At 37.8% G+C, this 27477-nt stretch overlaps 1 protein-coding gene and 1 long non-coding RNA gene across 4 annotated transcripts in view; one reads left to right on the top strand and one right to left on the bottom strand.

Moving 5' to 3' along the window:
* KLHL20 (kelch like family member 20) overlaps positions 1–27477 on the top strand; it is an 85628-nt gene that overhangs the window by 19942 nt on the left and 38209 nt on the right. For both annotated transcript variants that reach the window (XM_027086291.1, XM_027086293.1), the window contains 3 exons: positions 20968–21126; positions 21874–21968; positions 24261–24376. In XM_027086291.1, coding sequence (XP_026942092.1) covers positions 20968–21126; positions 21874–21968; positions 24261–24376 — 370 coding nt within the window. The remainder of the gene's footprint in view (positions 1–20967; positions 21127–21873; positions 21969–24260; positions 24377–27477) is intronic.
* The window catches only part of LOC113609197 (uncharacterized), a 67623-nt gene continuing 53175 nt past the window's right edge, over positions 13030–27477 (bottom strand). For both annotated transcript variants that reach the window (XR_003428551.1, XR_003428553.1), the window contains one exon: positions 13030–13563. This is a non-coding gene — a long non-coding RNA (uncharacterized LOC113609197). The remainder of the gene's footprint in view (positions 13564–27477) is intronic.

Here is a 27477-nt window from a genome sequence, read left to right as displayed (position 1 = left end):
TGTGTCTGTTTTTGTGCAAGTATCATACTGTTTTGATTACTGTAGCTCTGTAGGATAATCTGAAGTTAGGGAGCATGATTCCTCCAGCTCTGTTCTTTTTTCTCCAGATTGTTTTGGCTATTCGGGGTCTTTTGTGTTCCCATACAAATTTTTTAATTATTTGTTCTAGTTCTGTGAAAAATGCCATTGGTCATTTGATAGGGGTCGCATTGACTCTGTAGATTACCTTGGGTAGTGCGGTAATTTTAACAATATTGATTCTTCCAGTCCAAGAACACAGTATATCTTTCCATCTGTTCGTGTTGTGTTCAGTTTCTTTCATCAGCGTCTTACAGTTTTCAGAGTACAGGTCTTTTGCCTTCTCAGGTAGGTTTATTACTAGGTATTTTATTCTTTTCAATGTGATGATAAATGGGATTGTTTCCTTAATTCCTCCTTCTGATACTTCATATTAGTGGACAGAAATGCAACAGATTTTTTTTTTTTTTTTTTTCTCAGTACGCGGGGCTCTCACTGTTGTGGCCTCTCCCGTTGCGGAGCACAGGCTCCGGACGCGCAGGCCCAGCGGCCATGGCTCACGGGCCCAGCCGCTTCGCAGCATGTGGGATCCTCCCGGACCAGGGCATGAACCCGCGTCCTCTGCATCGGCAGGCGGACTCTCAACCACTGCGCCACCAGGGAAGCCCGCAACAGATTTTTGTATATTAATTTTGTACCTGCAACTTTACCAAATTCTTTGATGAGTTCTAGTAGTTTTCTGGAGGCATCTTTAGGATTTTCTATGTATAGTATCGTGTCATCTGCAAACAATGACAGTTTTACTACTTCTTTTCCAATTTGGGTTCCATTTATTTCTTTTTCTTCTCCGATTTCTGTGGCAAGGACTTCCAAAACTATGTTGAATAAAAGTGGTGAGAGACTTGGTGGCACAGTGGTTAAGAATCTGCCTGCCACTGCAGGGGACACGGTTTGATCCCTGGCCCAGGAAGATCCCACATGCCACAGAGCAACTAAGCCCACTACTAAGCAACTAAGTTGCACCACAACTACTGAGCCTGCGCTCTAGAGCCCATGTGCCACAACTACTGAAGCCCGCGTGCCTACAGCCCATGCTCCGCAACAAGAGAAGGCACTGCAATGAGAAGCCTGTGCACCGCAATGAAGAGTAGCTGCTGCTCGCCACAACTAGAGAAAAGCCCATGCAGCAATGAAGACCCAACGCAGCCAAAAAAAAAAAAATTAAAAAAAAAAAGTGGTGAGAGAGGGCATCCTTGTCTTGTTCCTGATTTTAGAGGAAACACTTTCAGCTTTTCACCATTGAGGGTGTTGTTAGCTGTGGGTTCCTCATATATGTAGTCTTTATTATACTGACGTATGTTCCCTCTATGCCCACTTTCTGGAGAGTTTTTATTTTATCATAAATCGATGTTGAATTTTATCAAAAGCTTTTTCTGCATCTTTTGAGATGATCATATGGCTTTTATTCTTCAGTTTGTTAACATGGTGTATCACATTAATTTGCACATATTTAAAAATCCTTGCATCCCTAGGATAAATCTCACTTGATCATGGTGTATGATCGTTTTAATGTACTGTTGGATTCAGTTCGCTAGTATTATTTTGTTGAGGATTTTTGCATCTGTGTTCATCAGTGATATTGGCCTGTAATTTTCTTTTTGTGTGTGATATCTTTGTCTGGTTTTGGTGTCAGGCATCAGCCATCAGGTATGATGGCTTCATAGAAGAGTTTAGAATGTTCTTTCCTCTGCAATTTTTTGGAATAGGATAGGTGTTAAGTCATCTCTAAATGTTTGGTAGAATTCACCTGTGAAGCTCTTTGGTCCTGGACTTTTGTTTGTTGGGAGTTTTAAAATTACTAATTCAATTTCAGTACTGTTTCAATTTCTGTTTCTTCCTGGTTCAGTCTTGGGAGATTGTACCTTACTAAGAATTTGTCCATTTCTTCTAGGTTGTGCATTTTATTGGCATAGAGTCGTTCATAGTGGTCTCCATGATCCTTTGTATTTCTGTGGTGTCAGCTGTAACTTCTCCTTTTTCATTTCTGATTTTATTGACTTGGGCCCTCTCCCTTTTTTTCTTATTCTCTCTCTCTCTCTTTTTTAATTGAAGTGTAGTTGATTAACAATGTTGTATTAGTTTCTGGTGTACAGCAAAGTGATTCAGTCTATGTATATATCAATTTTATATATCTGTATATTCAGTTCTTTATGAATTTCCCTTTCATTTTGGTTATTACAAGATACTGAATATAGTTCCCTGTGCTATACCATAGCACCTTGTTGTTTATCTAGTTTATATATAGTAGGGTATATCTGTTAATTCCAAACTCCTAATTTATCCCTTCCCCATCCTTTCCACTTTGGTAACCATAAATTTGTTTCCTATGTCTGTGAGTCTGTTTCTGTTTTGTAAATAAGTTCATTTGTATCATTTTTTTAGATTCCACATATAAGTGATATCATATAATATTTGTCTTTGTCTGGCTTACTTCACTTAGTATGATAATCTCTAGATGCACCCATGTTACTGCAAATGGCATTATTTCGTTCGTTTTTATGGCTGAGTAATATTCCATTATATATAATGGAATATATATAATACAGGGTATACATACATATTATATATATACACCACATCTTCTTTATCCATTCATCTGTTGATGGACACTTAGGTTGCTTCCATGTCTTGGCTATTGTAAATAGTGCAGCTCTGAACATAGGGGTGCATGTGTCTTTTTGAATTAGAGTTTCTGTCTTTTCTGGATATATGCCCAGGAGTAGGATTGCTGGATCGTATGGTAACTCTATTTTTAGTTTATTAAGGAACCTCCATACTCTCCATAGTGGCTGCATCAGTTTACATTCCCACCAACAATGTAGGAGGGTTCCCTTTTCTCCACATCCTCTCCAGCATTTATTATTTGTAGACCTTTTAATGATGGCCATTCTGACCATTGTTATGATACCTCATTGTAGTTTTGGTTTGCATTTCTCATTAGCAGTGTGGATATCTTTTCATGTGCCTGTTGGCCATCTGTATGTCTTTGTTGGAGAAATATTTATTTAGGTCTTTGGCCTACTTTTTTTTTTTTTTCTTTTTGCGGTACACGGGCCTCTCACTGCTGTGGCCTCTCCCGTTGCGAAGCACAGGCTCCGATGCGCAGGCTCAGCGGCCATGGCTCAGGGCCCAGCCGCCCCGCGGCATGTGGGATCTTCCTGGACCGGGGCACGAACCCGTGTCCCCTGCATCAGCAGGCGGACTCTCAACCACTGTGCCACCAGGGAAGCCCTGCCTACTTTTTTTTTTTTTTTTTGTGGTATGCGGGCCTCTCACTGTTGTGGCCTCTCCCGTGTGGAGCACAGGCTCCGGACACGCAGGCTCAGCGTCCATGTCTCACGGGCCCAGCCGCTCAGCGGCATGTGGGATCTTCCCGGACCGGGGCACGAACCTGTGTCCCCTGCATCGGCAGGCGGACTCTCAACCACTGCGCCACCAGGGAAGCCCCCTGCCTACTTTTTGATCGGGTTGTTTGTTTTTTTGATATTGACCTGTATGAGCCGTTTGTATATTTTGGAAATGAAGCCCTTGCCAGTTGCATCATTTGCAAATATTTTCTCCCATTCTGTAGGTTGTCTTTCTGTTTTGTTTATGGTCTCCTTTGCTGTGCAAAAGCTTGGAAGTTTGATTAGGTCAAATTTATTTATTTTTGTTTTTATTTCTATTGCCTTGGGAGACTGACCTAAAAAAATATTTGTACGATTTATATCAGAGAATGTTTTGCCTATAATCTCTTCTAGGAGTTTTATGGTGTCATGTCTTATGTTTAAGTCTTTAAGCCATTTTGAATTTATTTTTGTGTATGGTGTGAGGGTGTGTTCTAACTTCACTGATTTACTTGTGGGTGTCCAACTTTTCCAACACCACTTGCTGAAGAGACTCTCTTTTTCCCATTGTATATTTTTGCCTCCTTTGTCGAAGATTAATTGACCATAGCTGTGCGGGTTTATTTCTAGACCCTCTGTTCTGTTCCATTCTGTTCCATATGTCTGTTTTTGTGCCAATACCAATATAGTTTTGGTATATTGTTATATATATTGGTATATATAGTTTTGGTATATTGGTATATATACCAATGTAGTTTTTCTGAAGTCTGGGAGGGTTATGCCTCCAACTTTGCTCTTTTCCTCAGGATTGCTTTGGCAGTTCTAGATCCTCTGTACTTCCTTATATTTATATATTTTATGATTATTTTTTCTAGTTTTGTGGAAAATGCCATTGGTATTTTGATAGGGATCACATTAAAGCTGTAGCTTCCATTGGGTAGTATGGCCATTTTAACAATATTAATTCTTCCAAGAGCATGGGATATCTTTCCATTTCTTGAACCATCTTCAGTTTCCTTTATTAATGTTTTATACTTCTCAGCATGTAAGTCTTTCACCTCGTTGGTCAGGTTTATTTCTAAATATTTTATTATTTTTTTGATGTTATTTTCAAAGGGATTTTTTTTAACTTTTTTTTCTGATATTTCATTGTTAGTATAAAGAAATGCAAGATTTCTGTATGTTAATCCTGTATCCTGCTACCTTGCTGAATTCGTTTATCAGTTCTAGTAGTTTTTGTGTGGAGTCTTTAGGTTTTTGTATATATAGTATCATGTCATCTGCATATAATGACAATTTTACCTCTTCCCTTCTGACTTGGATACCTTTTATTTCTTTTTCTTGTCTGGTTGCTGTGGCTAGGACTTCCAATACTATGTTGAATAAAAGTGGCAAGAGTGGGCATCCTTATCTTGTTCCAGATTTTAGCAGGAAGGCTTTCAGCTTTTCAGTGTTGAGAATTATGTTGGCTGTGAGTTTTTCATAAATAGCTTTTATTATGCTGAGATATGTTCCCTCTGCACTCACTTTGGTGAGAGTTTTTATCATGAATGGGCGTTGAATTTTGTCAAATAGTTTTTCTGCATCTACTGAGATGATCATGTGGTTTTCGTCTTTTGTTGATCTGGTGTATCACATTGATTGATTTGCTGAACCACTCTTATGACCCTGGGATGAATCTAACTTCATCATGATGTATGACCCTTTTTATGTGTTGTTGGATTTGGTTTGCTAATGTTTTGTTGAAGATTTTGGCATCTATATTCGTCAAAGATACTGGCCTGTAATTTTCTTTTTTGGTAGTGTCTTTGTCTAGTTTTGGTATAAAGGTGATGACAGCTTCATAGAATGACTTTGGGAATGTTCTGTCCCCCTTAATCTTCTGGAAGAGTTTAAGAAGGATTGTTATAAGTTCTTTTTATGTTTGGTAGAATTCCCCAGAGAAGCCATCCAGTCCTGGACTTTTGTCTGCAGGGAATTTTTGGTTTGGGGCTTTTTTTTCCTTTTGTTTTGTTTTTAAATTACAGCTTCTATTTAAATTCCAGTGATTGGTCTGTTCAAATCATCTATTTCTTCTTTTTTTTAATTAATTAATTAATTAATTTCTTTTTGGCTGCATTGGGTCTTTGTTGCTGCACACGGGCTTCTCATTGCAGTGGCTTCTCTTGTTGCAGAGCACAAGCTCTAGGCGCACGGGCTTCAGTAGTTGTGGCACATGGGCTCAGTAGTTGTGGTTTGTGGGCTCTAGAGCGCAGGCTCAGTAGTTGTGGTGCACGGGCTTAGTTGCTCTGCAGCATGTGGGATCTTTCCGGACCAGGGCTCGAACCCGTGTCCCCTGCATTGGCAGGCTGATTCTTAACCACTGCACTACCAGGGAAGCCACATCTATTTCTTTTTGATTCAGTTTTGGTGGGCTGTATGTTTCTAGAAAGTTGTCCATTTCCTCTAGGTTGCCCAATTTGTTGGCATATAATTGTTCATATTTTTTCTTATGATTTTTTGTATTTCTGCAACGTCAGTTGTTATTTTTCCCTTTCATTTCTTATTTTGTTCATTTAGGACCTCTTTCTTTTCTTCTTGGTGAGCCTGGCCAGAGGTTTATTGATTTTGTTTATCCTTTCAAAAAACCAGCTTTTAGTTTTATTCGTTTTTTCTGTTGTTTTTTTTTTAAATCTCTCTTTTATTTATTTCCTCTCTGATCTTTATTGTTTCCTTCCTTCAGCTGACTTTAGGTTTTGCTTGTTCTTCTTTTCTAATTCTTTTAGGTGGTAGGTTAGGTTTTTTATTTGAGATTTTTCTTATTTTTGAGGAAGGCCTGTATTGCTATGAACTTCCCTCTTAGGACTGCTTTTGCTGCCTCCATAGATTTTGTATGGTTGTGTTTTCATTGTCATTTGTGTCAAGATATTTTTTAATTTCCTTTTTTATTTCATTGTTGACTCATTGGTTTTTTAGTAGCATGTTTTTTTGTCTCCATATAATCTTTTTTTTTTTTCAGTTCTCATTCTGTGGTTGATTTCTAGCTTCATACTGTGTGGTCAGAAAAGAGCCTTGAAATAATTTCTATACTCTTAAATTTGTTAAGAGTTGTTTTGGGGCTTCCCTGGTGGCGCAGTGGTTGAGAGTCCGCCTGCCAATGCAGGGGACACGGGTTCGTGCCCCGGTCTGGGAAGATCCCACATGCCGTGGAGCGCCTGGGCCCGTGAGCCATGGCCACTGAACCTGTGCATCCGGAGCCTGTGCTCCACAACAGGTGAGGCCACAACAGTGAGAGGCCCCCGTATCAAAAAAAAAAAAGAAAAAAAAAAGAGTTGTTTTGTTTCCTAGTATGTGGTCTTTCCTAGAGAATGTCCCATGTGTGCTTGAAAACAATGTGTATTCTGGGTTTTTTTTGGATGTAATGTCTTGAAGATATTAATTAAATCTAACTGTTCTATTGTGTCATGTAGGGTCTCCACTGCCTTATTGACTTTCTGTCTGGAAGATCTGTCCATTGATGTCAGTGAGATGTTAAAGTCTCCTACTTTTGTATTCCCATCATTTTCTCCCTTTATGTCTGTTAGTATTTGTTTTATGTATTTAGGTGCTCATATATTGGGGACATATATATTAACGAGTATAACATCCTCTTCTTGTATTGATCCTTTTATCATTATATGATGTTCTTCTTTATCTTTCTTTATGGCCTTTGTTTTAAAGTCTATTTTGTCTGATATGAGTATTGCTACCCCTGCTTTCTTGTCATTTCCATTTGCCTGAAGTATCTTTTTCCATGTGTGTGTCCTTCACCCTAAAGTGAGTCTCTTATAGGCAGCATATTGTAGGCTCTCATGTTATTATCCAATCTGCCACTCCTTGTCTTTTGATTGGAGCATTTAGTCCATGACATTTGGGGTAATTACTGATATATATGTATTTATTGCCCTTTTAAAGCTTATTTTCCAGTTGATTTTATATTTCTTCTCTATTCCTTTCTTTTTCTTTTCCTTTCATGTGTGATGGTTTTCTTTTCTATTATGCTTGAGTTCTCTTCTTTTTCCTTTTTTGGAATCTATTGTATGTTTTTGATTTGTGGGTACCCTGGTTTTCAAGTATGCTAACCCATTACTAGATCTACTTGCTTTAGACTGGTAATCACATAATCTCAAACACAGTCTAAAAAAAACTCTACATTTTCTTACTTCCCTCCCCTACATTTTATCATTTTGATGTCCTATTTTACATCTTCATGTTTATCCTTTTGCTGTTTATTGTAATTGTAATTGCTTTCACAAAATATTTTGATTTTTTTAAAATAACCTCTGTACTGGTAAGTGATCTACAATCCTTTTATATATTTGCTTTTCCTATTGTGATTTTTTCTTTCCTATAGATTCTTATTTCTTTTCTATTTGGAGAAGACCTTTCAATATGTCTTTTAGGAAAGGTTTAGTATTGCTGTATCCTTTTAGTTTTTGCTTGTCTGAGAAATTCTTTATCTCTCCTTCTATTCTAAATGATAATCTTTCTGGGTAGATTTTACTAGGTTGAAGGTTTTTCCCTTTCATGACTTAGAATATATCTTGCCGCTCCCTTCCACCATGCAGCATTTCTGTAGAGAATTCAGCTGATAGTCTTATGGGGATTCCCTTGTAACTGACTTTTTGTTTTTCTATATCTGTAACTTTTGCCATTTTAGTTATAATATGTCGTAGTGTAGGTCTGTTTGGGTTCCTCTTGTTTGGGACCCTCTGTGCTTCCTGTACCTGGATATCTATTTCTTTCTTTAGGTTTGGGAAGCTTTCAGCCATAATTTCTCCAGAGAGATTTTTTAATCCCCTTTTCTCTTTCTTCTCCTTCTGGGATCCCTGTTATGCCTAGTTGGCATACTTTATATTATCCCATAGGTCTCGTATGTTGTTTTCATTTTTTTTTTCATTTGTCTTTCTGTCTGCTATTCTTATTCAGTGATTTCCATTATTCTGTCTTCCAGATCATTCATTCTTTCTTCTGTATTATTTAGTTTGCTATTTCTTATTGCTTTTAGCTCAATTTTCATCTCAGTATTTAAGCTAATTTTGATTGGTTCCTCTTCAAAGTTTCTTGTTACAGTGATCTTCATTTCTATCAACAGCCTTTCTTAATTCCTTCTGCATTTTTATTACCTCCTTTTTGAACTCAGAGTCTAGTAGACTGGAGAGATCTGTTTCATTGTTCTTTCGGGCATTTTCTCTTGTTCTTTTAATTGGGAGTAGTTCCTACCTCTTCATTTTACTTATATTTCTCTGGCTATGAATTTAGGAGAAACAGTTATCTACTGTGGTCTTGAAAAGCTATTTTTGTACACAGGGAACATCCCTGTGTAGCCTGCATGAATCTAATATTTTTGATGTGAGGGCTGTTTTTGATATGGATGCCTACCATGTCTTTCCTCAGGGAGTGCTCGTTGTTATGCCCTTGATTGGGGGTGTGACTGGTGTTGTGGTGACCAGAGCCTGCGCTGGATGTCACATCCCTGTTGGCGGCAGGGTCAGCTCCCCAATTGTTGGAGTAGAAGCCCCTAGAATCGGTTCTAAGCTGTAGTGTGAGATAAGCTGGACTGGAGCACTGTCGCTGGGAAAGGAGCTACTGAGTATTCCTGTGCAGGAGCTGTTCACCAAGACATTTACTCTTTGACATTGCCTGTCACCCCTTGTGCACATTCACAAAGTACAGTGTTGTTGGCACTGCCCTCAGCCCCACCTTAGCTGTGGGAACATGGGCAATCAAGTCCCTCAGGCGCTGTGTTCACAAAGCTGCCAGTGCAAATCCGCTGAAATTGCAACACCCAGACCTGCTGTAGTTGCACACCTTGACCCATCTGGGAGTGCTGGGAATCAGCCCATATCCCAGCCCTGCCTCCGCATGTGCACACCCACAAAGTCCACTGCTTCTAATGCCTGACCTGCCCCAGACAAGGGAGCAACAGTAATCCACTTGCATGTCCCACAGGCACTTCGCTCACAAAACTGCCAGCTGCATAAATTCACCAGAGTCATGCCCCTGCCGGCAGTTGGATCAGATTTGAGCCCCACCTGTGTGTGGGCAACCCACCAATGCTTGCTGATAGCAGCAGAGTTGTGTCCGTCATGAGCACGCTGAGAGTGAGGATGCTATGATGAGGCCATGCTCCTCCCTTTGTGTGCAAGTTGATAATGGAGCTCCTGTGACAGACCCGGGCTCTGTCCTGCCCACACCCCAAGTTGTGGCCCACACCACACTACATGACCTTCAGGCTGTCTCCACACAGCCAAACCAAGTCCTTTTCTCAGATCTTTCTGTTGAAGCCCAAGTTGCAGCACCCAGCCACTGTACACACCAGCAGGAGTGTGTCTTGGGCTGAGAAGTACACCAGGGTGTCCAGGACTCTCTGTGCTGGTCTTTCTCTAGCCTACCTGCCACAAGCCAGCCGCTGCACTCTCCTCTGAGCCTCTGAAGCTTCCTTTCTGTCCCAGCTGATCTCCCAGTAGGTAAAGGAGGTTCCAGGGTGAGCGAACCTTTCCCCTTTCACAGCTCCCTCCCAGGGGCACATGTCCCATCTCAATTCCTTTTATTTATTTTCCTTTCCTCCTACCTGGTTACATGTTGATCTTTTCTTGCAGCTTTGGTTGTGCGAGATCGTCTGCTAGTGTTCAGTAGGTATTCTGTAATAACTGTTCCACATGTAATGTATTTTGATTAATTTGTGGGAAGAGATGAGCTGCATGTCCTTCTATTCCACCATTTGATCTCCCCTCCCTTTTTTTCTTGATGAGTCTGGCTAAAGGTTTATCAGTTTTGTTTATCTTTTCAAAGAACCAGATTTTAGTTTCATTGTTCTTTTCTATTTTTTTTTTACTCTCTAATTCATTTATTTGTGCTCTGATTTATGATCTCTTTCCTTCTACTAACTTTGGGTTTTGTTTGTTCTTCTTTCTCTAGTTCCTTTAGGTGTGAGGTTAGGTTGTTTATTTGAGATTTTTCTTGTTTCCTGAGGTAAGCTTGTATTGCTGTAAATTTCCCTCATAGAACTGTTTATGCTGTGTCCCATAGGTTTTTGGATCTTTCTGTTTTCATTTCTCTCTAGGTATATTTTAATTTCCTCTATGATTTATTTCTTCAGTGATCCATTGGTTGTTTAGTAGCATATTGTTTAGCCTCCATGTGTTTGTGTTTTTTGCAGTTTTTTTCCTTGTAATTGATTTCTAGTCTCATAGTGTTGTGGTCACAAAAGATGCATGACATGATTTCACTTTTCTTAAATTTACTGAAGCTTGTTTTGTGGCCTAGCATGTGATCTACCCTGGAAAATGTTCCATGTGCACTTGAAAAGAATGTGTTTTTTGCTGCTTTCAGATGGAATGCTCTTTATATATCAGTGAAATACATTTGGTCTAATGTGTTATTTAAGGCCTATGTTTCTTTGTTGATTTTCTATCTGGATCATCTGCCCATTGTTTTAAGTGGGGTGTTAAAGTCCCCTACTATTATTGTGTTACTGTCGATTTCTCCTTTTATGTCTGTTAATATTCCACGTATATATTGGGGTGTATATATATTTACAATTGTTATATCTTCTTGGATTGATCCTTTGATCATTATATAGTGTCTGTCTTTGTCTCTTGTAACAGTCTTTATTTTAAAGTCTGTTTTGTCAGATATAAGTATTGCTATTCCATCTTTCTTTTATTTCCATTTGCATGGAATATTTTTTTCCATCCCCTCACTTTGATTCTATATGTGTCTCTTGATCTGAAGTGAGTCTCTTGTAGGCAGCACATACACAGGTCTTGTTTTTGTATCTATTCAGCCAGTCTATGTCTTTTGGTTGAGCCTTTAGCACATTTACACTTAAGATTATTATCAGTGTGTATGTTGCAATTGCCATTTTGTTAATTGTTTTGGATTTGTTTTTGTAGGTCTTTTTTTCCCCTTTCTTATTCTTTTATTCTCTTCTATTGTGGATTCCTTTTTCTTTTTTGTGTGTATATCTATTATAGAATTTTGGTTTGCAGTTACCATGAGGATTTTGTATAGCAGTCTATATATAAACACGGTTGTTTTAACTTGCTGATCTCTTAATTTCATATGTATTCTAAATACCCTGAATTTGTACTATCCTCCCCTCACAGTTACTATTTTTGATGTCATATTTTACATCTAATTGTTTTGTGTATCCCTTAACTGCTTATTGTGGATACAGATGATTTTACTGCTTTGGTCTTTTTTTTTAAATAAATTTATTTATTTATTTTTGGCTGCATTGGGTCTTTGTTGCCGCGTGCAGGCTTTCTCTAGTTGCAGCCAGCAGGGACTACTCTTTGTTGAGGTGTGCAGGCTTCTCATTGTGATGGCTTCTCTTGTTGGAGTGCACGGGCTCTAGGGTGCGTGGGCTTCAATAGTTGTGGCACATCGGTTCATGGGCTCTAGAGTGCAGGCTCAGTAGTTGTGGTACACAGGCTTAGTTGATCCATGGCACATGGGATCTTCCCAGAGCAGGGGTTGAACCTGTGTCCGCTGCGTTGGCAGGTGGATTCTTAACCATTGAGCCATCAGGGAAGTCCCTGCTTTTGTCTTTTAACCTCCCTACTTGCTTTGTGTGTGGATGATTTCCTACCTTTACTGTATGTTTGCCTTTACCGGTGAGCTTTTTCATTTCATAATTTTCTTGTTTCTATTTGTGGCTTTTTCTTTTTCACCTAATGAAGTTCCTTTAACAACTTATTGACTGGAGACCTATTAATGCATCTTTTATTACCTGAACGTTATTGACCAGAGGTGTATCAGTATGTTTTTAGAGAGTGATATAATTAACATCACCATGCGAAGTTGTTAGAGCTTAAAATTGATCAAGGGTTCATTTTACAACTTATGATTGTTTTTATTCACATTTTCCTTTGTTAGGTTTTTGTTCCAACCTTGTGTATGTTATAAACGCAAGTTCATTACCATAAAAAATGTTTAAATGACTCATCACAAAATTTGAATGAAGAATTTTTCAGTGAATTTTATGCAGATACTTTCTCCGACTGTCCAAATGACATATATGCTAGTGTGTTAGAAGATGATAGTTCCTCAGAATATAGTTCTGATTCAGACGATGTGAATATTAGACCAACAAAAAGACAAAAAAAACCTTAGTGATTGATTCTGATACAGAAAGTGAAAATGAAACTCATGGTTCTGGAAAATGCTCCTTTGCTTCTACAGAAGAGTGTATTGAAGACAACATTTCATGAAAATTAGAAGACTTTACAGGTGTGTCAGGTGTAACTGTTGAATGTAATATCCCGCAAAGTGTTAGTGAAATAACAGAACTAATTTTTGGTAACGACTTTTTCGAGTTGGTCACTTCTCAAACTTGTATCACCAACAGAATGAAAAATCATATAAAAAGTATGAGAAGGCTTTAAAATGGACTGATGTAATCAATAGTGACATGAAGAAGATTCTTGGATTAATAATTTTGATGGGACAAATAAGAAAGTCACACTGGAAAGAATATTGATCGACTGATCCCTTACGTGAAGTACATATCTTTCCAAAGATTATCATGAGAAGAAGGTTCGAACAAATGATGACATTTCTTCACTTTAATGATAAATCAGAAACTCCACTTCCTGCAGACAGAATTTCAAAAGTTAAACCTCTCTTGGATTATTTTCTACCAAAATTTCAGTCGATCTTTATACCCAAACAAGAGCTGTCACTTGATGAGGCAATGATAAAGTGGAGAGGACGACTCAGATTCAAAACGTATAATTCCAGAAAACTTACAAAATATGGAGTTTTGCTCAGGATGGTTAGCTAAAGTGAAACTGGGTATACATGCAAACTTGAAATTTAAACAGGTGAAGGGAAGAAACTGCAAGAAACAAAATTATCAGTCATACAACTTTATCTTGGTTCATGGCACCATATTTACCAAAACAATTATTACAACAGTGTGTCTACATCTGAAATATTGTTGAAAAATAAAACCAGAGTTTGTGGGACTATAAGAGAGAATCATGGTCTACCAAACCAATTAAAGGAGAAATTTTAAAAAGTCTACAGAGGGGAGAAATGACATTCTTATGGAAGGGAGAAGTGATTCTTCTTACATGGAAAGACAAGAGGCTAGTCCACATGGTGACAGCTATTCATGAAGACTCCACAGCATCTACAGGAAAGGAAGACAGGAGGACTGGCCATCAGATAACTAAGCCCACTTGTATACTAGAGTATAATAAATATATGAAAGGAGTTGATTGATCTGATCTATATCTGGCAAACTTCAGTATCCTCTGGAAAACTAGAAAACGGTATAAGAAAGTGGGTTTCTATTTGAGTAATTACAGTTTATTCAATGCGTTTAAAGTTTATTGTAGCCTTAATGCACAGAATAAAATGACTTACAAGCAATTTTTGTCAGCAGTAGCTAGAGAATGGGTAACTGAGCATTCTGATGAATGTAGTGGTAGTCCCACACCTGGTCCTTCTTGTGGCATTTCTAAAAGAGCCGCCTGCAAAGATCCACCTTGTCGACTATCAGGTAAAATAAAAGAACATATTCTAGAGATAATAATACCAACAGGACTAAAAAATAAATTAAAATGCCACCAGAAAGTGTAAGTCTGCTCTTCCAGGGGAAAGCACAGTGAAACACAGTATATTTGTAATAGATGTTCTTTTCCCCTGCACAGAGGTTCCTGCTATATTGCCCATCACACTCTAATGAAATATTAGAATGCTTTAGTAAGATATGTACAAAGTTTCAAATAAGTACATTAAGTGCAAAAAAAGTTGATATTTACTCAAATGCAGGTGTTTCAATATTCACTTATATAGCAAATCACTGGCCACAGGTGTTAGTTTCTGCAAAAATCCCCCGGTCAATAATGTGTCAACATTTGTTACAAAGCTAATTTGGTGGTGCTGAACTCTTAGATTTTGCTTGTCTTTAAAGCTTTTGATTTCTCCATCAAATCTGAATGAAAGCCTTGCTGGTGGAGTATTCTTGGTTGTAGGTTTTTCCTTTTCATCACTTTAAATATATTGTGCCACTCCCTTCTGGCCAGCAGAGTTTCTGCCGAAAAATCAGCTGATAGCCTTATGGGAGTTCCCTTGTATGTTATTTGTTGCTTTTCCCTTGTTGCTTTTAATATTCTCTCTTTATCTTTAATTTTCGTCACTTTGATTACAGTCTATCTTGGTGTGTTCCTCTTTGGGTTTATCCTGTGTGGGACTCTCTGAGCTTACTGAATTTGGGTGATGGTTTCCTTTCCCAGGTTAGGGAAGTTTTCAGCTAGCATGTCTTCAAATATATTCTCAGGCCCTTTCTTTCTCTCTCCTTCTTCAGGGACCTCTATAATGCAAATATTATTGCACTTGATGTTGTTCCAAAGATCTCTTAAATTGTCCTCATTTCTTTTCATTCTTTGTTCTTTTTTCTGTTCAACAGCAGTGATTTCCACTACTCTATCTTCCAGCTCACTGATCCATTCCTTTGTATCATTTAGTCTGCTACTGATTCCTTCTAGAGTGTTTTTCATTTCATTTATTGTATTCTTCATCTCTGTTTTGTTCTTCTTTATATTTTTCTTTATATTTTCAGTCTTAACCACTGGAGCACCAGGGAAGTCTCATAAGTAAAGTTGTCTTTTGTTTTTTTTAAAAAAACTTCTGACTTCTCATTCTGTGCATCCATTCTTCTCCTGTGTTCTTTGATCTTTATGATCATTACTCTGAACTCTTTCTCAAGTAGATTGCTTTTCCCCACTTCACTTAGTTCTTCTGGGGTTTTATCTTGTTCTTCCATCTGCAATATATTCTTCGGCCACCTCATTTTGTCTAAGTTGGTATTTTATTTTTATGTATGTGGTGTGTTAGTTACATTTCTCAACCTTGAAGAAGTGCCCTACTCTAGGAGACGTCCTTTGCATCCCAGCAGTACACTCCCCTCTTGTCACCCAAGCTGTATGCTCTAGGGGTTCCCTGTAAGAGGGCTGTGTGGGTCCTTCTGTTTTGGAGGGCTGACTATGTGTGTGGACTGTTAGGCTTGGTTGGCCCCTAGTCCAGTTGGTTGCCAAGCTCTGCCTTGTGTTGATGCTGCTGGCTGCTGTTTAGTAGGGCATGGTCACAAGGCAGATGATTGCAGAACCTAGGGGGCCCCAGGGTTATGGTTCACTGGTGGGTGGAGTCAGGGTCCCAAAGACCCTGGGGCCATTGCCCACCCAGTGGTGGGTAAAGCCAGATTCTGGGGCTAGTGCCAGACTACCAGAAGACAGAGCTGGCTCCTGGAGTCTGCTGCAGGGCCCAGGGATCCCTGAGCTCATTTCAGATTATTGGGGAATATGGGGGCATTTCCTGACACAGTTGGGTATGGGGTCCACAGTGTCCCAAACCTTGCATTGGCCTGCTAGTGGGCAGGGCCAGGTTGCAGCTGATTCCAGGGTATGGTCTGGCCTGCTGTTGGTGTACTTGATCTACAGGCTACAGGATCATAGTTTTCTTGCTTCTGGTGTCTGCCTCCTGATGGGTGAGGCTGGTCTGGAGGCTAGTGCAGCCTTGTTGGTGGGAAGGGCTGGTGCCTGCCCAGTGGTGGGTGGAGCTGGGCCTTGGCCCTCTGGTGGGCAGAGCTGTGTCTAGGGGCGTGTTTAGAGAGAGCCATGGGCTCAGGAAGTCTTTAGGCAGCTGATGGATAGGGCTGTGTCCCTGCCCACTTAGTTGTTTGGCCCAAGGCATCCCAGCACTGGCACCTACAGGCTATTGGGTGGGGCCAGGTCTTGTTGCTAATGAGCCAAGATAGCAACTGCCAGTAGCATTGTTCACACATTTGAATGTTCCCCAGTAGGTCTGCCACCAGTGTCTATGTCCCCAGGGTGAGCCACTGTCACCCCCCCCACCTCTCTAGGAGACTCTCCAAGACCAGCAGGTAGGTCTGGCAGAGGCTCCTATCAAATGACTGCTTTTTCCCTGGGTCCCAGTGCACGTGAGATTTTTGTGTGCACACTTTAAGAGTGAAGTCTCTATTTCCCCCAGTCCTGTGGGGCTCCTGCAATTAAGCCCCGCTGGCCTTCAAAACCAAATGCTCTGGGGGTTCTTCTTCCCAGTGCCTTATTCCTGGCCTAGGGAGTCTGACATGGAGCTCAGAACTCTCACTCCTTTGGGAGAACCTCTGCAATATGATTATTCTCCAGTTTGTTGGTTGCCCTCTTAGAGCTATGGGATTTTTTTTTCTTTTTTTTTTTTCTGCACTGCATGCCTTGTGGGATCTTAGTTCCCCAACAAGGGATTGGACCCGGGCCCTCGGCAGTGAAAGTGCAGAGTCCTAACCACTGGACCACCAGGGAATTCCCTGGGCTATGGGATTTGATTATATCACGAGTCTGCCCCTCCTGTCAGTCTTGTTGTGGTTCCTTCTTTATATCTTTAGTTGTAGAAGATCTTTTCTAGTAGGTTCCAGTCTTTTTCATCGATGGTTCTTCTGCAGATAGTTGTGATTTTGGTGTGCTCATGAGAGGAGGTGAGCTCGGGGTCTTTCTGCTTTGCCATCTTGGCTACTCTCCCCTCTTAGCTCTTTTATATTCTTATTTTTTGTCCACATATGTTAGTCTCTTATTATTAATGTGTTGCTATCTATTACCCCTTGCATTATCTGTAGTTATATTTGTTGTCACTATGTTGCTTGATGAATATATAATCCTTTTGTATCTTACTTATAAATTGTAACTTTTAGCTTTGTAAAGTGTCCTCCTTTGTCAGATTCAATTATTTTGTTCTCTGAATTCTATTTTGTCTGATATCTGGCTTTCTGTTCCTGTTTTCTTATTGTTTTCAGTTGCTTGATGTATCTTTGCCCATCCCTTTACTTTTCGTCTTTTTGCATCATGATGTTTTAGGTATTTTTCTTGAATTGGGTTTTGCTTTATGAGCCAGTTTGAAAATCTTTTTCTTTTAAATAGGCAGTTAAAACCTACTTGTATCTATTGCTATGACTGATATGTTTGTTCTCAACTCTGTTATATTATATTTTTTTAAATAGTATCTGATTTAGTTGTTTTTACTCTATTTCTCTGTATAGTGTCTTCTTTGCTTTTCATTTTAATATCTTTTAGTATATAGGAAGGTTTGTATTTTTGTTCCAGTGGTTACTTTTGTAAACTAGAAAAAAAGAAGAGCAAATTAAACCCAAAGTAGAAGGAACAAAGTATAAAGGATGAAGCAAAAATCAATGGTACTTTGAAAAACATTGATGAACCTCTAGCTGTACTGATAAAGAAAAAACGGAGAGAAGATACAAATTACCAGTATCAGAAATAAAAGAGAGGACATCACTTCAAATCCCTCAGACATTAAAAAGGACAATAAGGGAATATCATGAGCAATGTTTTGCCAATAAATTCAACAACATGAAATTGACAAATTGTTTGAAAAACACAAATTACAAAAACTTAAGAAACAGAAAACCAGAATAACCCTATATCTGTGAAAGAAATTTTAAACCAATGATTTAAAAACCTTCCCATGAAAAAAGACACCAGTCCCAGAAGGTGAATTCTATCGAACATTTAAGAAAGAAATAATACTAATCCTATACCAAATCTTTCAGAAAAAAAGTGGTGGAGGTTGCCAAACAAGGTCAAAATCACCCTGATGTCAGAAACACAGACACTAAAATAAAACTACAGATCAATATCTCTCATGAATTTACATGAGAAAGTCCTTAATACAATATTATTAAATTGATTCCAACAAAATATAAAAAGAGGAATATACCATAACTAAATAGAGTTTATACTTCATTAAAATTGAGTCAGTATTTTATAGTCACACTTAATTTCTCTTTCAGAGTAACTCCTTCACACAACTTCTTTAACAGATTTGACTCTTAACTTCATTCCACTATTTTTAAATATCAAATCCATTCTCCAAAAAATAAAGATTTGCCATCATTTAGGATTTCCAAAATAATTTGCCAAAGTCATTGGACCCCAGATTAAGAAATCCCTGCAGTTCTAACCCTGCCTCCAAAGTCAACTGATATATTGAAATCCCAGTGAGGAAACCTTACCCTTGATCATAGACTAGAATGGTTCTGTGTAGATGCAAAGAAAGTTACCATTTGGGGCTGAAAACTTGTGATTCATTTAAGTTATTTTCGAACTTAAATCTATATTTAATTTCCTTCTATTTTATTAGGCATAACTTAATGCATACAGTGTTACACTTGCTCATAAACATAAATTTAAATTTTTTCTTTCAACTCAACATCACTGAATTCACCATTCATTTCTGTTACAACTCTAGAATACTTTCCTTATTCATTCTTATTGTTTTCAGCTTTATTCATTCTTCAGATTGTATCTACATTTATCTGAAGAAACTAAAAGTAAGCGCATTACCATAATAGTGTGGGACTTAAAATTAGATCTCCTGCAAACTCTTATTTTAAAAGCGGGTATTTTAAAGCATTATTTTCTTAACCTGGTTGTTTGGTTCAAGGATAGACTTCAGTGCTAGATTTGCCCTAATGGTAGATCATTAATATCTTTTTCTTGTTGATGGAAAAAAGAAAAGTGACATTTTAATCAGACTTTGTTCATCAAAAATATTATTTTTACTCTTTGCTCTTAGTGCCAAAAAATATTTTCTCACACAGATGTTTGTGTCTTCTTGCCATCTTGGTGTTCCTTGATATTTATATATTTGTTTTATAATCAATAAATCGGGGAAAAAATTTATACTCTGACAAGATCCTAAAAGAATGTTAACGTACTTCACAAAGATATACAATACCACTTGTCTTAAGTAAAGAAATCAGAGTAAAAAGAAAATAAGAGGAAAGAAAGATACAACTATGGCTAAAATTTTGTATGCCGTGAAGGCCAGCATACTTCATTTGGAGCTAGGCCCCAAATCTGGCTCTTGACTTTATAGCCCCCAACATAAGGCTGTCACATAAAATACAGGATGGCCAGTTGAATTTGTTTCAGATGAACAACAAATAGTTTTTAGTATAAATATGCTCTGTACTCTTATTTGCTAAATCCAACAACCCTGCCACAGAGAGTACAATGCAGGCATTCTAACTAAGTGACCTGGCTAAGCAACCTCACCTATAATTTAAAGGTTTCCTATTTCATTCCTGAACCCCAGAAAGTCTCTCACTCAGATGATACGAAGACTTGTGCCATAAAACTCAAAGTACTCATTAGTGTTTTCTACTATAAGTACAGATGACTTTATAGCCCTTAACTTTTATTTTGAGATTTGCATTTTTTCTAATGTACTTGGGGGAAAATTCTTAATCACATATTCAAATTGTTATGGCTTATCTTGTTTCCTGCTAAATATTCTGACTTTTTGATGAGCATGAAAATAACCCTGTCCCGAGAGAATACATCATCTGCATCAGAGGTTGCATGGTGGGAATTTGAGCTCTTAAACCATATCCTTCCTACACTAACAGACATCACATGTAGCATACTCTTCTGAAGGGGAGAACAAACCACATGGAGTATAGCAGTGACCATTTCCCTTCTCTGCATTGCACCTTGTCCCTTTTACTCTACATACCAATGACAAGCTTTACAAGATTTTGGGATTTGTGGCTGGACTGCACAGCAATGTTGCCATTTCATCTGCATTCTGACAATGCCCTAAAGCCTTGGGTACAGATAAATAATTGGTGTGTTTGTAGTTTCATATATATATATATATGAGAATATGAACATATCAGAGTGGTTTGGTCCTCAGAGGGGTTTTCCTGGGTCTAATGCTCTCATCGTTATGTTCATTCTTGCTTGTAGAAATGCTGACATGCTCATTCTTTTTTCAAACTGGCCCCTTGGGTGTTTCTGTCCCAGACATTGCCCTTTCAGCAACTAACCTTCCTCTGAAAGCTTTTCCTGATTTTTTTTATATGCCTCTTATATTTCTGGGAGTTCTAATTTGGTAGTTAGTTTAGTTTATTTTGAATATAAATTTTTATCTTCATACTTCATTTTGGAAAAAAAGTATCATTTTTCTTAAATTGCTTAAATCACAAATTATTATTTTTCCTAAGTTTTAATTGTGCCCTCTGTATTCTATGTTCCCTTTTTAAAAATTAATAAACTTTATGTTTTTAGAGCAGTTTTAGGTTCCCAGCAAAACTGAGCAGAAAGTACGGTTCCCATGTACCCTGTGTCCACACACACATAACCTCTCCCAATATCAACATCTTGCACCAGAGAAGTACATTTGTTACAACTAATGAACCTACCTTGACATTGTTATCACCCAAAGTCCATAATTTACATTAGGGTTCACTCTTGGTGTACATTCTATGAGTTTTGACGCATGTATAATGATATGTATCCACCATTGTAGTATCATACAGGATAGTTTCATTGTCCTAAAAATCCTCTGTGCTCCACCTATCTCTGTTTTCTTTTTAAACTTTTCTTGTTCTCTGGTACTATTTTGAACTTCAGCTCCACTGTGGAATAGAGTTTTGCCCTACGACCCTGAAGAAAAATATTAAAACAATCAGATCTGATCACAGAGTTCTTTTTTTTTTTTCTTACTGAACTTCAAACAGGTGATGGAAAGTGAAGAGTTCATGTTGCTTCCAGCCAATCAACTCATTGATATAATATCTAGTGATGAACTAAATGTTCGCAGTGAAGAACAGGTGTTCAATGCAGTGATGGCCTGGGTTAAATACAGTATTCAAGAAAGACGTCCTCAGTTACCCCAGGTATGATGGAAATGCTTCTTTAAGTAACTGTTTTGTACTGGATGAAATAATATGTATTTGACTTGCAGAAAAGAAACAATCTTCACTAGCCTTCATATTAGACTGTAAAAAAGACCATCTCTTTCCAAATAATCAAGGAGATAAGTGTTAAGAAGCATTTTAAGCGTTTATCATTATGAACTTTTTGCTCCTTCTTCTGTTTTGCATCAACTCTAGGTTTGGGCCATAGCACAAATCAGAACTTAAATGATACAAAATGAACAAAAGAGAGCAAGGATAGCAATTATCATGCTTCCCTTCCCTATGGCTTGGAAATCCCACCACAGTTTGAAGAGTAAAGAATTAAATGGGTCATAAGTGGTCACTAAATGAAATATTTAATGTTCTTGTTATTATGATGATAGTCCTTAGCAATTTAATGGAATATTCTTCTAGATTGTTAATTACAGCCATGTGAGCTAATTATAGAAGAGCTTATAACAACATACTTCTGAAAGCATAAAGTAGCATTCTAAAGTGATATTAGTGTGCTTTCAATTTTCTGATTGTTCTAATTACTGAATTGGTTAGAATAAATTTAGTATTTATGCCTTCCCTCCATCTTCATTGTTTATTAGTTAGATCAATTAATTAATCCAATTAGATCTCAAAATAGTTGGAAACACAGTAGGGAGCACGGGTTATGTATTCTCTTAAATATCTTGCAGATGGGAGTTTGTGCCTTTAATAGTGTTTATTATCTCATAGGTGCTGCAGCATGTTCGTTTGCCTTTGCTTAGTCCCAAGTTTCTGGTGGGTACTGTAGGCTCTGATCCCCTCATCAAAAGTGATGAAGAATGCAGGTATGAATGACCCTGGATGGGAGAAATCAACAACGAAACATTCCTGTCCTCTCCTAATTTCCTTATTTATATTGCTTCCTAAATATTGTGTTTTTTAGTGCTGAAATCAAGGCAGTAGTTAAGTGGTTTTTCTTCTGGGCTAGGGTCAAAAGGAGATGGAAAAAGAGATGACTGAACTTACAGTATTCCATTCCATTAGTTTTTTTATGTGTGGTATTTATTGGTGTAGAAGTGGCAATAAAGAGGTAGATTTCTAAGATTTAATGCAAGCTTGAGTTTGAAGAGGCAGTTCTCTGCTAATACATCTTTTCTTGAGATAAATAATGCTCTTGACTCCATCAAAAAAGTGTATGAGGAGCACTTTTTCATTCCATCACGTATGCCTAGTTAGGGAATAGGATCAGCCTTGCTTTCTGAGATCGTGGACAGAGTTAAAGGTCTACGACACCCCTAAAGTAGCTATGGAAAGATTTCCACTAGAGCTTGATGAAGCAGTTTCATAATGTTATTTTGACTGAAAGAAACTCTAAATGCTTCTACATGACAAACAAACAGAACACCTACTTTATTGGGCTATCTCTGTACTATATACAGAATTTAATAAACTACTTTTCCACTTGACAGATTTTAAGGTCCAGTTTCAAATCTTAAACCATATGGTGTTTTTAACAGTTGTTTCCCAGCATGTTCCATATATAAAAACGAAAGAGTGAGTCAGAACTCTCTTTAAACTATACCAACCTTTGGATCTTCCTTTGTGACTAAAGAAACTTGTTCTAGAATCAGGAATCTCTAGAACAAAGATAGGACATATAGATTCATTTGCATTTCTTCTATAATCTGAAGTGTGTTCCTTTAACCGGAGATGTTAGAGGGGGTTTTAGGTGTTTACCTTTTAAACTTAAAGACAAGAGGCAATTAATTCCCCCCAAATATTTATGACAGCAGAAGGAAAACCACATGAACTATGGCTGCTGAAATCTGAAGAAACAATACAAAGGTGCCCCTCTCCCATAAAATAGAAATTGGATTGTACTGATTCCAATGCAGAAATTAAAGATACTTCTAAAGTCACTTTTAAAAGAAGCCTGTTCCTGATATCCTGACCTTATTATTTACTAGCTGTGTGACCTTATTCAAGTTACTTAAACCTCTTTCTGGTACAGTTCCTTTATCTATAAAATAGGGATAATAACAGTACCTATTCCACAGGGCTGTGGTGGAGATTAAATGAGTTAATATGTATTAAGCCCTTATTATTGTTACTATTAATTTTGTGTTGGCCACTAAGTATTAGCTCTATAGTACTCTTTCTAGGAACCCTTGAACAACTTAATTAAAAACCAGTAATTAGGAGATCACAGTCTTTGTTTTTAGCTGAGGAAGCTAGAAAAAGTTCTTGGCCATCAGCTTGGGATTTTGGGGGAGTTTTGTTTATTTTTGTTTTTAGCATAAATAAACTCAGATGAGGCCTTAGCAAAGCCATATACTGGAAGTACATTACTGGGTCATGCCTGGGACTGGTCCAGCAGGAATAAATTACTCGATGTAATATAAAGTAAATAAAGAAATGAAAATATAGTGTAATTTAGGAAACACTTTCAGAGTTGAGAAAGAACAGTGACAGATTGAATTTGCACTAGTCACACATTGAATCACTCAAAGGACTCAAGTGAAATAAGTACATAAATAGTTTGAGTTAGGATATTATATTTAACAAGTGTAATTACTAGGTTCTTATAAAGTACCTCAATAGAAAAAAAAAAACTGTGTTCATCCTCAGTAGACTTGTTGAGAATAAACTATTCATACAGTACCAGATAGAAAATTAATATTAAATGACAATAGTGTTTCTTTTTAGCAATCCAATTTTTGACCTAGTTTTGTTACTTTAATCTAGCAAATATCTAGTGTCATGGCTGATGTGCTACTTTGCCAGTATCCTGCAAAATCTAGTAAAATTCATTAGAAAGCAGTAACTATGCAGGCTGATAATTAACTTGTAATTTTTAGTTTCCCATAAGTTACTGTTAGCATCAAGCATGTTGAGTTTTAGGCTAAATTTGCGGTAAGATATGAAGTCATGATGGAAATACCAATCAATTCACAGCTCACAGTGTGACTGGCATCATTGCTCTCATGTTTGTTACCTTTTTAATGTTGGCTGGCATTCATGATTTGGTTTGATTTATGCTTGCTCCCCTTTGCCATCTTACATATTCCTTAACCATATTGGGATTTGACTAACAATATTATTTAGACATTTGGAATAACGGCAGAATTTTTCCACAGAGACTTGGTAGATGAGGCTAAAAACTATCTTCTATTGCCTCAAGAACGACCACTAATGCAAGGACCAAGGACAAGACCACGGAAACCTATTCGATGTGGAGAAGTACTCTTTGCAGGTTTGGATCTTAATACACTGTGACTAAACCGAATATTTTCCCACTTGAGAGACTGTCATTTGAGTATCCTTTGGTCGGTTGTGATATCTGTAAGAGATGCATAATAATTTATGATGTGGACTTCCCTGGTGGTCCAGTGGTCAAGACTCTGTGCTTCCACTGCCTGGGGCACAGGTTCAGTCCCTCGTTGGGGAATTAAGAACCAGCATGCTGTGCAGCACATAGCCAAAAAAATAAAATATATTTTTTTAATTGTAAAAAAAAAATGTTCACACCTTTTAAAAACAAACAAAAAATAACTAATGATGTATCTTGACTCTTAACTCATGATCCAACACTGGTGCTCTCCAAAAGAGTGCTGAGTGCTGCATTTTTATATAAATCTAAAAATGTCATGCAGTGGATGTTTTGTTATAATAAATCATATGCATGAATTTTATATTCCAGTGTGCCAGTCACCTCATAATTACATGGAACTGTCAAGAAACATTACCTTACATTAAACAGTTACACTGTTTCCTAGCTCTCCTGAGCTAGACTGAGCCCAAGACATCCTGCTGTATCATTCTGCTCCCACTGTCTGCCCCTAAATATCTGAGAACTTTCAATCTTAGATATTTCACTTCTGTGCACATAAATTCAGCTCTCTTAGTCACTTGAATAACAACTTTCTCACTGTTTGGTAAAACTTTTCACTAGTTCTGTCTTAGTCCGTTCAGACTGCTATAACAGAAAACCATATAATGGGTGGCTTATTAACAACAGAAATTTATTTCTTATAGTTCTGGAGGCTGGCGAGTACAAGATCAAGGTGCCGGCAGATTTTGGTGTCTGGTGATGGCCCACTTTGTCCTTCTTCATAGACTCCGTCTTTTCATCTTTTGCTATGTCCTCATGTGGAGGAAGGGGCATGGGATCTCTCTGAAGTCTCTTTTGTAAGAGTACTAATTCCATTCATGAGGGCAGAGCACCTCCATAAGGCCTCACCTCCTGATACCATTACATTGAGGAATAGATTTCAATATATGAATTTCAGAGGGACACATTCAGTCTATAGCAAGTTCTTTCCCTTCAAAATTTTTTTCAAATCCTGATTCATGGAACTAGCTGGAACCTATTGTATTCTTTGTATTTATGCTCCCACATTTCAGTAATTCCACGACTATTAAGTGTAGGCTTCCTCGGATTCTGTTTGATATGTTAAGTGTTCTATTCCTTTTCATCAGGGAATTCTATGTAATCACTGGGGCATAGTATCCTTTCCCTTCAGCCTAACCACTTGCCTATCTTTTTCCCTTCAATTTTATTTTCTCTTGGCATGTGGGAATGTATTTTCCCTTACATTTTTAGAAGAAAAATTTGATAATTTATGTTTGAGATCTCCTTTTTAAATTTTTTCATCTAAACTTCTTCACATAGAGGACTGTAGCATTTCTTCAAGAAGAAAATTGATGCCACATTTTCTTTTTCTGTCTAATCCTCATCGGGCTTTTTCCTTCTCTTTTGAAAGATTCCTTCATTCCTGTTTTAGATTTCAAACTTGATTATTAATTCATCATGTACTGAATTCTCCCATACTCTCAGTATCCTATGTCTCTTGTTTATTGTTATTAATAGATTTATTTCTATTATCATTCTTATTTATTCCTATGACTTTCATTCCTATATATGCATGCACAGGTACATATTCACATACTCATGTGAGTTTACTTGCTTGCATGCTCACACTTATGTACATCTGCCTCCTCACTCCCACGTACCATCTATAGTTGCCATAAATCGGTGAATAAATTCATTGCCAGATCTGGTTAAGTTCCCAGGGAGGTCTTTATAACATTTGTTTAGCTTTGTTGGTTAAACTAGATAAATTATATTATTAAGTGTCTTTTATTTATAAAAGTAGTTTATGTGCCAGCTCCCTATACATACAAGAATGCTATAAATTACATCAGAGTTTCTGTTTCCCCAATTATGAAAGTCAGTTATCTTTTTTTTTTTAATTAGAAGGATGCAAGATCTAATTATTTGGTACCTAAGGTTTATTTTCATGATGCCATGTTGGTTTCAGGAATTCTAGTACTAGTAGGGCCATCTTTGTGGAGGTATATCCATTGTTATCAAGATCTATTAACTATTTTATTTGGCTGTTATTGTACCTGGAGAAGGGATGACAGTATACTGCTGTTTCATCAGCCTCAGAACATTCTGGCAGTGAATTAAGAACTAGATTAAGGAAGAGGGGAGGATAATGGGAACTCAGGAGAAAATGGAACAGAAGAGAACCTTCCTATGATCAAAAGCTAGAAACTAAGCCAAATAGGTTTGTGGAAAGTACAGTACATTTCAGGGTCTTTATGGATTCAGTGGGGGTTACCAATCCAGTGGAACTAGACAAGGTACACCTTTGGGGATGCTGAGAGATAATAATGTAACTCCATTAAATAGAAATTTAAACTTGACTTGAATTACTCAACAGCTGCCATCTTTATCCTGCTGGTTCCTACCATATTCTTCCAATATAACATGATTATAAATTGTCAGGTGCCATGTTTTCAATGTGTAACCATCTTCACTAAAATCTCATTTGCCTCTGTTGATTAAATCATGGTATTAATGAAATCACACTTTGCCTTCTTTAGAAGCCAGTTAAATTGGATCAGTTTCATGATCTCAAACTTTTTTTTTTTTTTTTTTTTTGCGGTACGTGGGCCTCTCACTGTTGTGGCCTCTCCCGTTGCGGAGCACAGGCTCCGGACGTGCAGGCTCAGCGGCCATGGCTCACGGGCCCAGCCGCTCCGCGGCATGTGGGATCTTCCCGGACCGGGGCACGAACCCGTGTCCCCTGCATCGGCAGGTGGACTCTCAACCACTGCGCCACCAGGGAAGCCCCATGATCTCAAACTCTTGCTAGTAATCTCATAATTTCATATTGCTGATTGGGTATCTGATTCCTCTACTATATTTTTAACTACTTCAGAGCAAGGACCATTTCTGATTTATTTTTGTAGTTTCCAGATTGTATAGCAATCTTGTCAGAGCAGGCATCAATAAAGATTAATTGCATGCTCTTGATCCTGAGGAACACTAGTGAGAAATTAGCA

The sequence above is a fragment of the Aethalodelphis obliquidens genome, unplaced genomic scaffold (genome assembly GCF_003676395.1).
Source record: "Aethalodelphis obliquidens isolate GAN/ISIS:26980383/991018 unplaced genomic scaffold, ASM367639v1 scaffold55, whole genome shotgun sequence".
In the NCBI taxonomy this organism is placed as follows: Eukaryota; Metazoa; Chordata; class Mammalia; order Artiodactyla; family Delphinidae; genus Aethalodelphis; species Aethalodelphis obliquidens.
The sequence above is the reverse complement of the archived record's forward strand: the minus strand, read 5'-3'. Positions and strand labels throughout refer to the sequence as shown.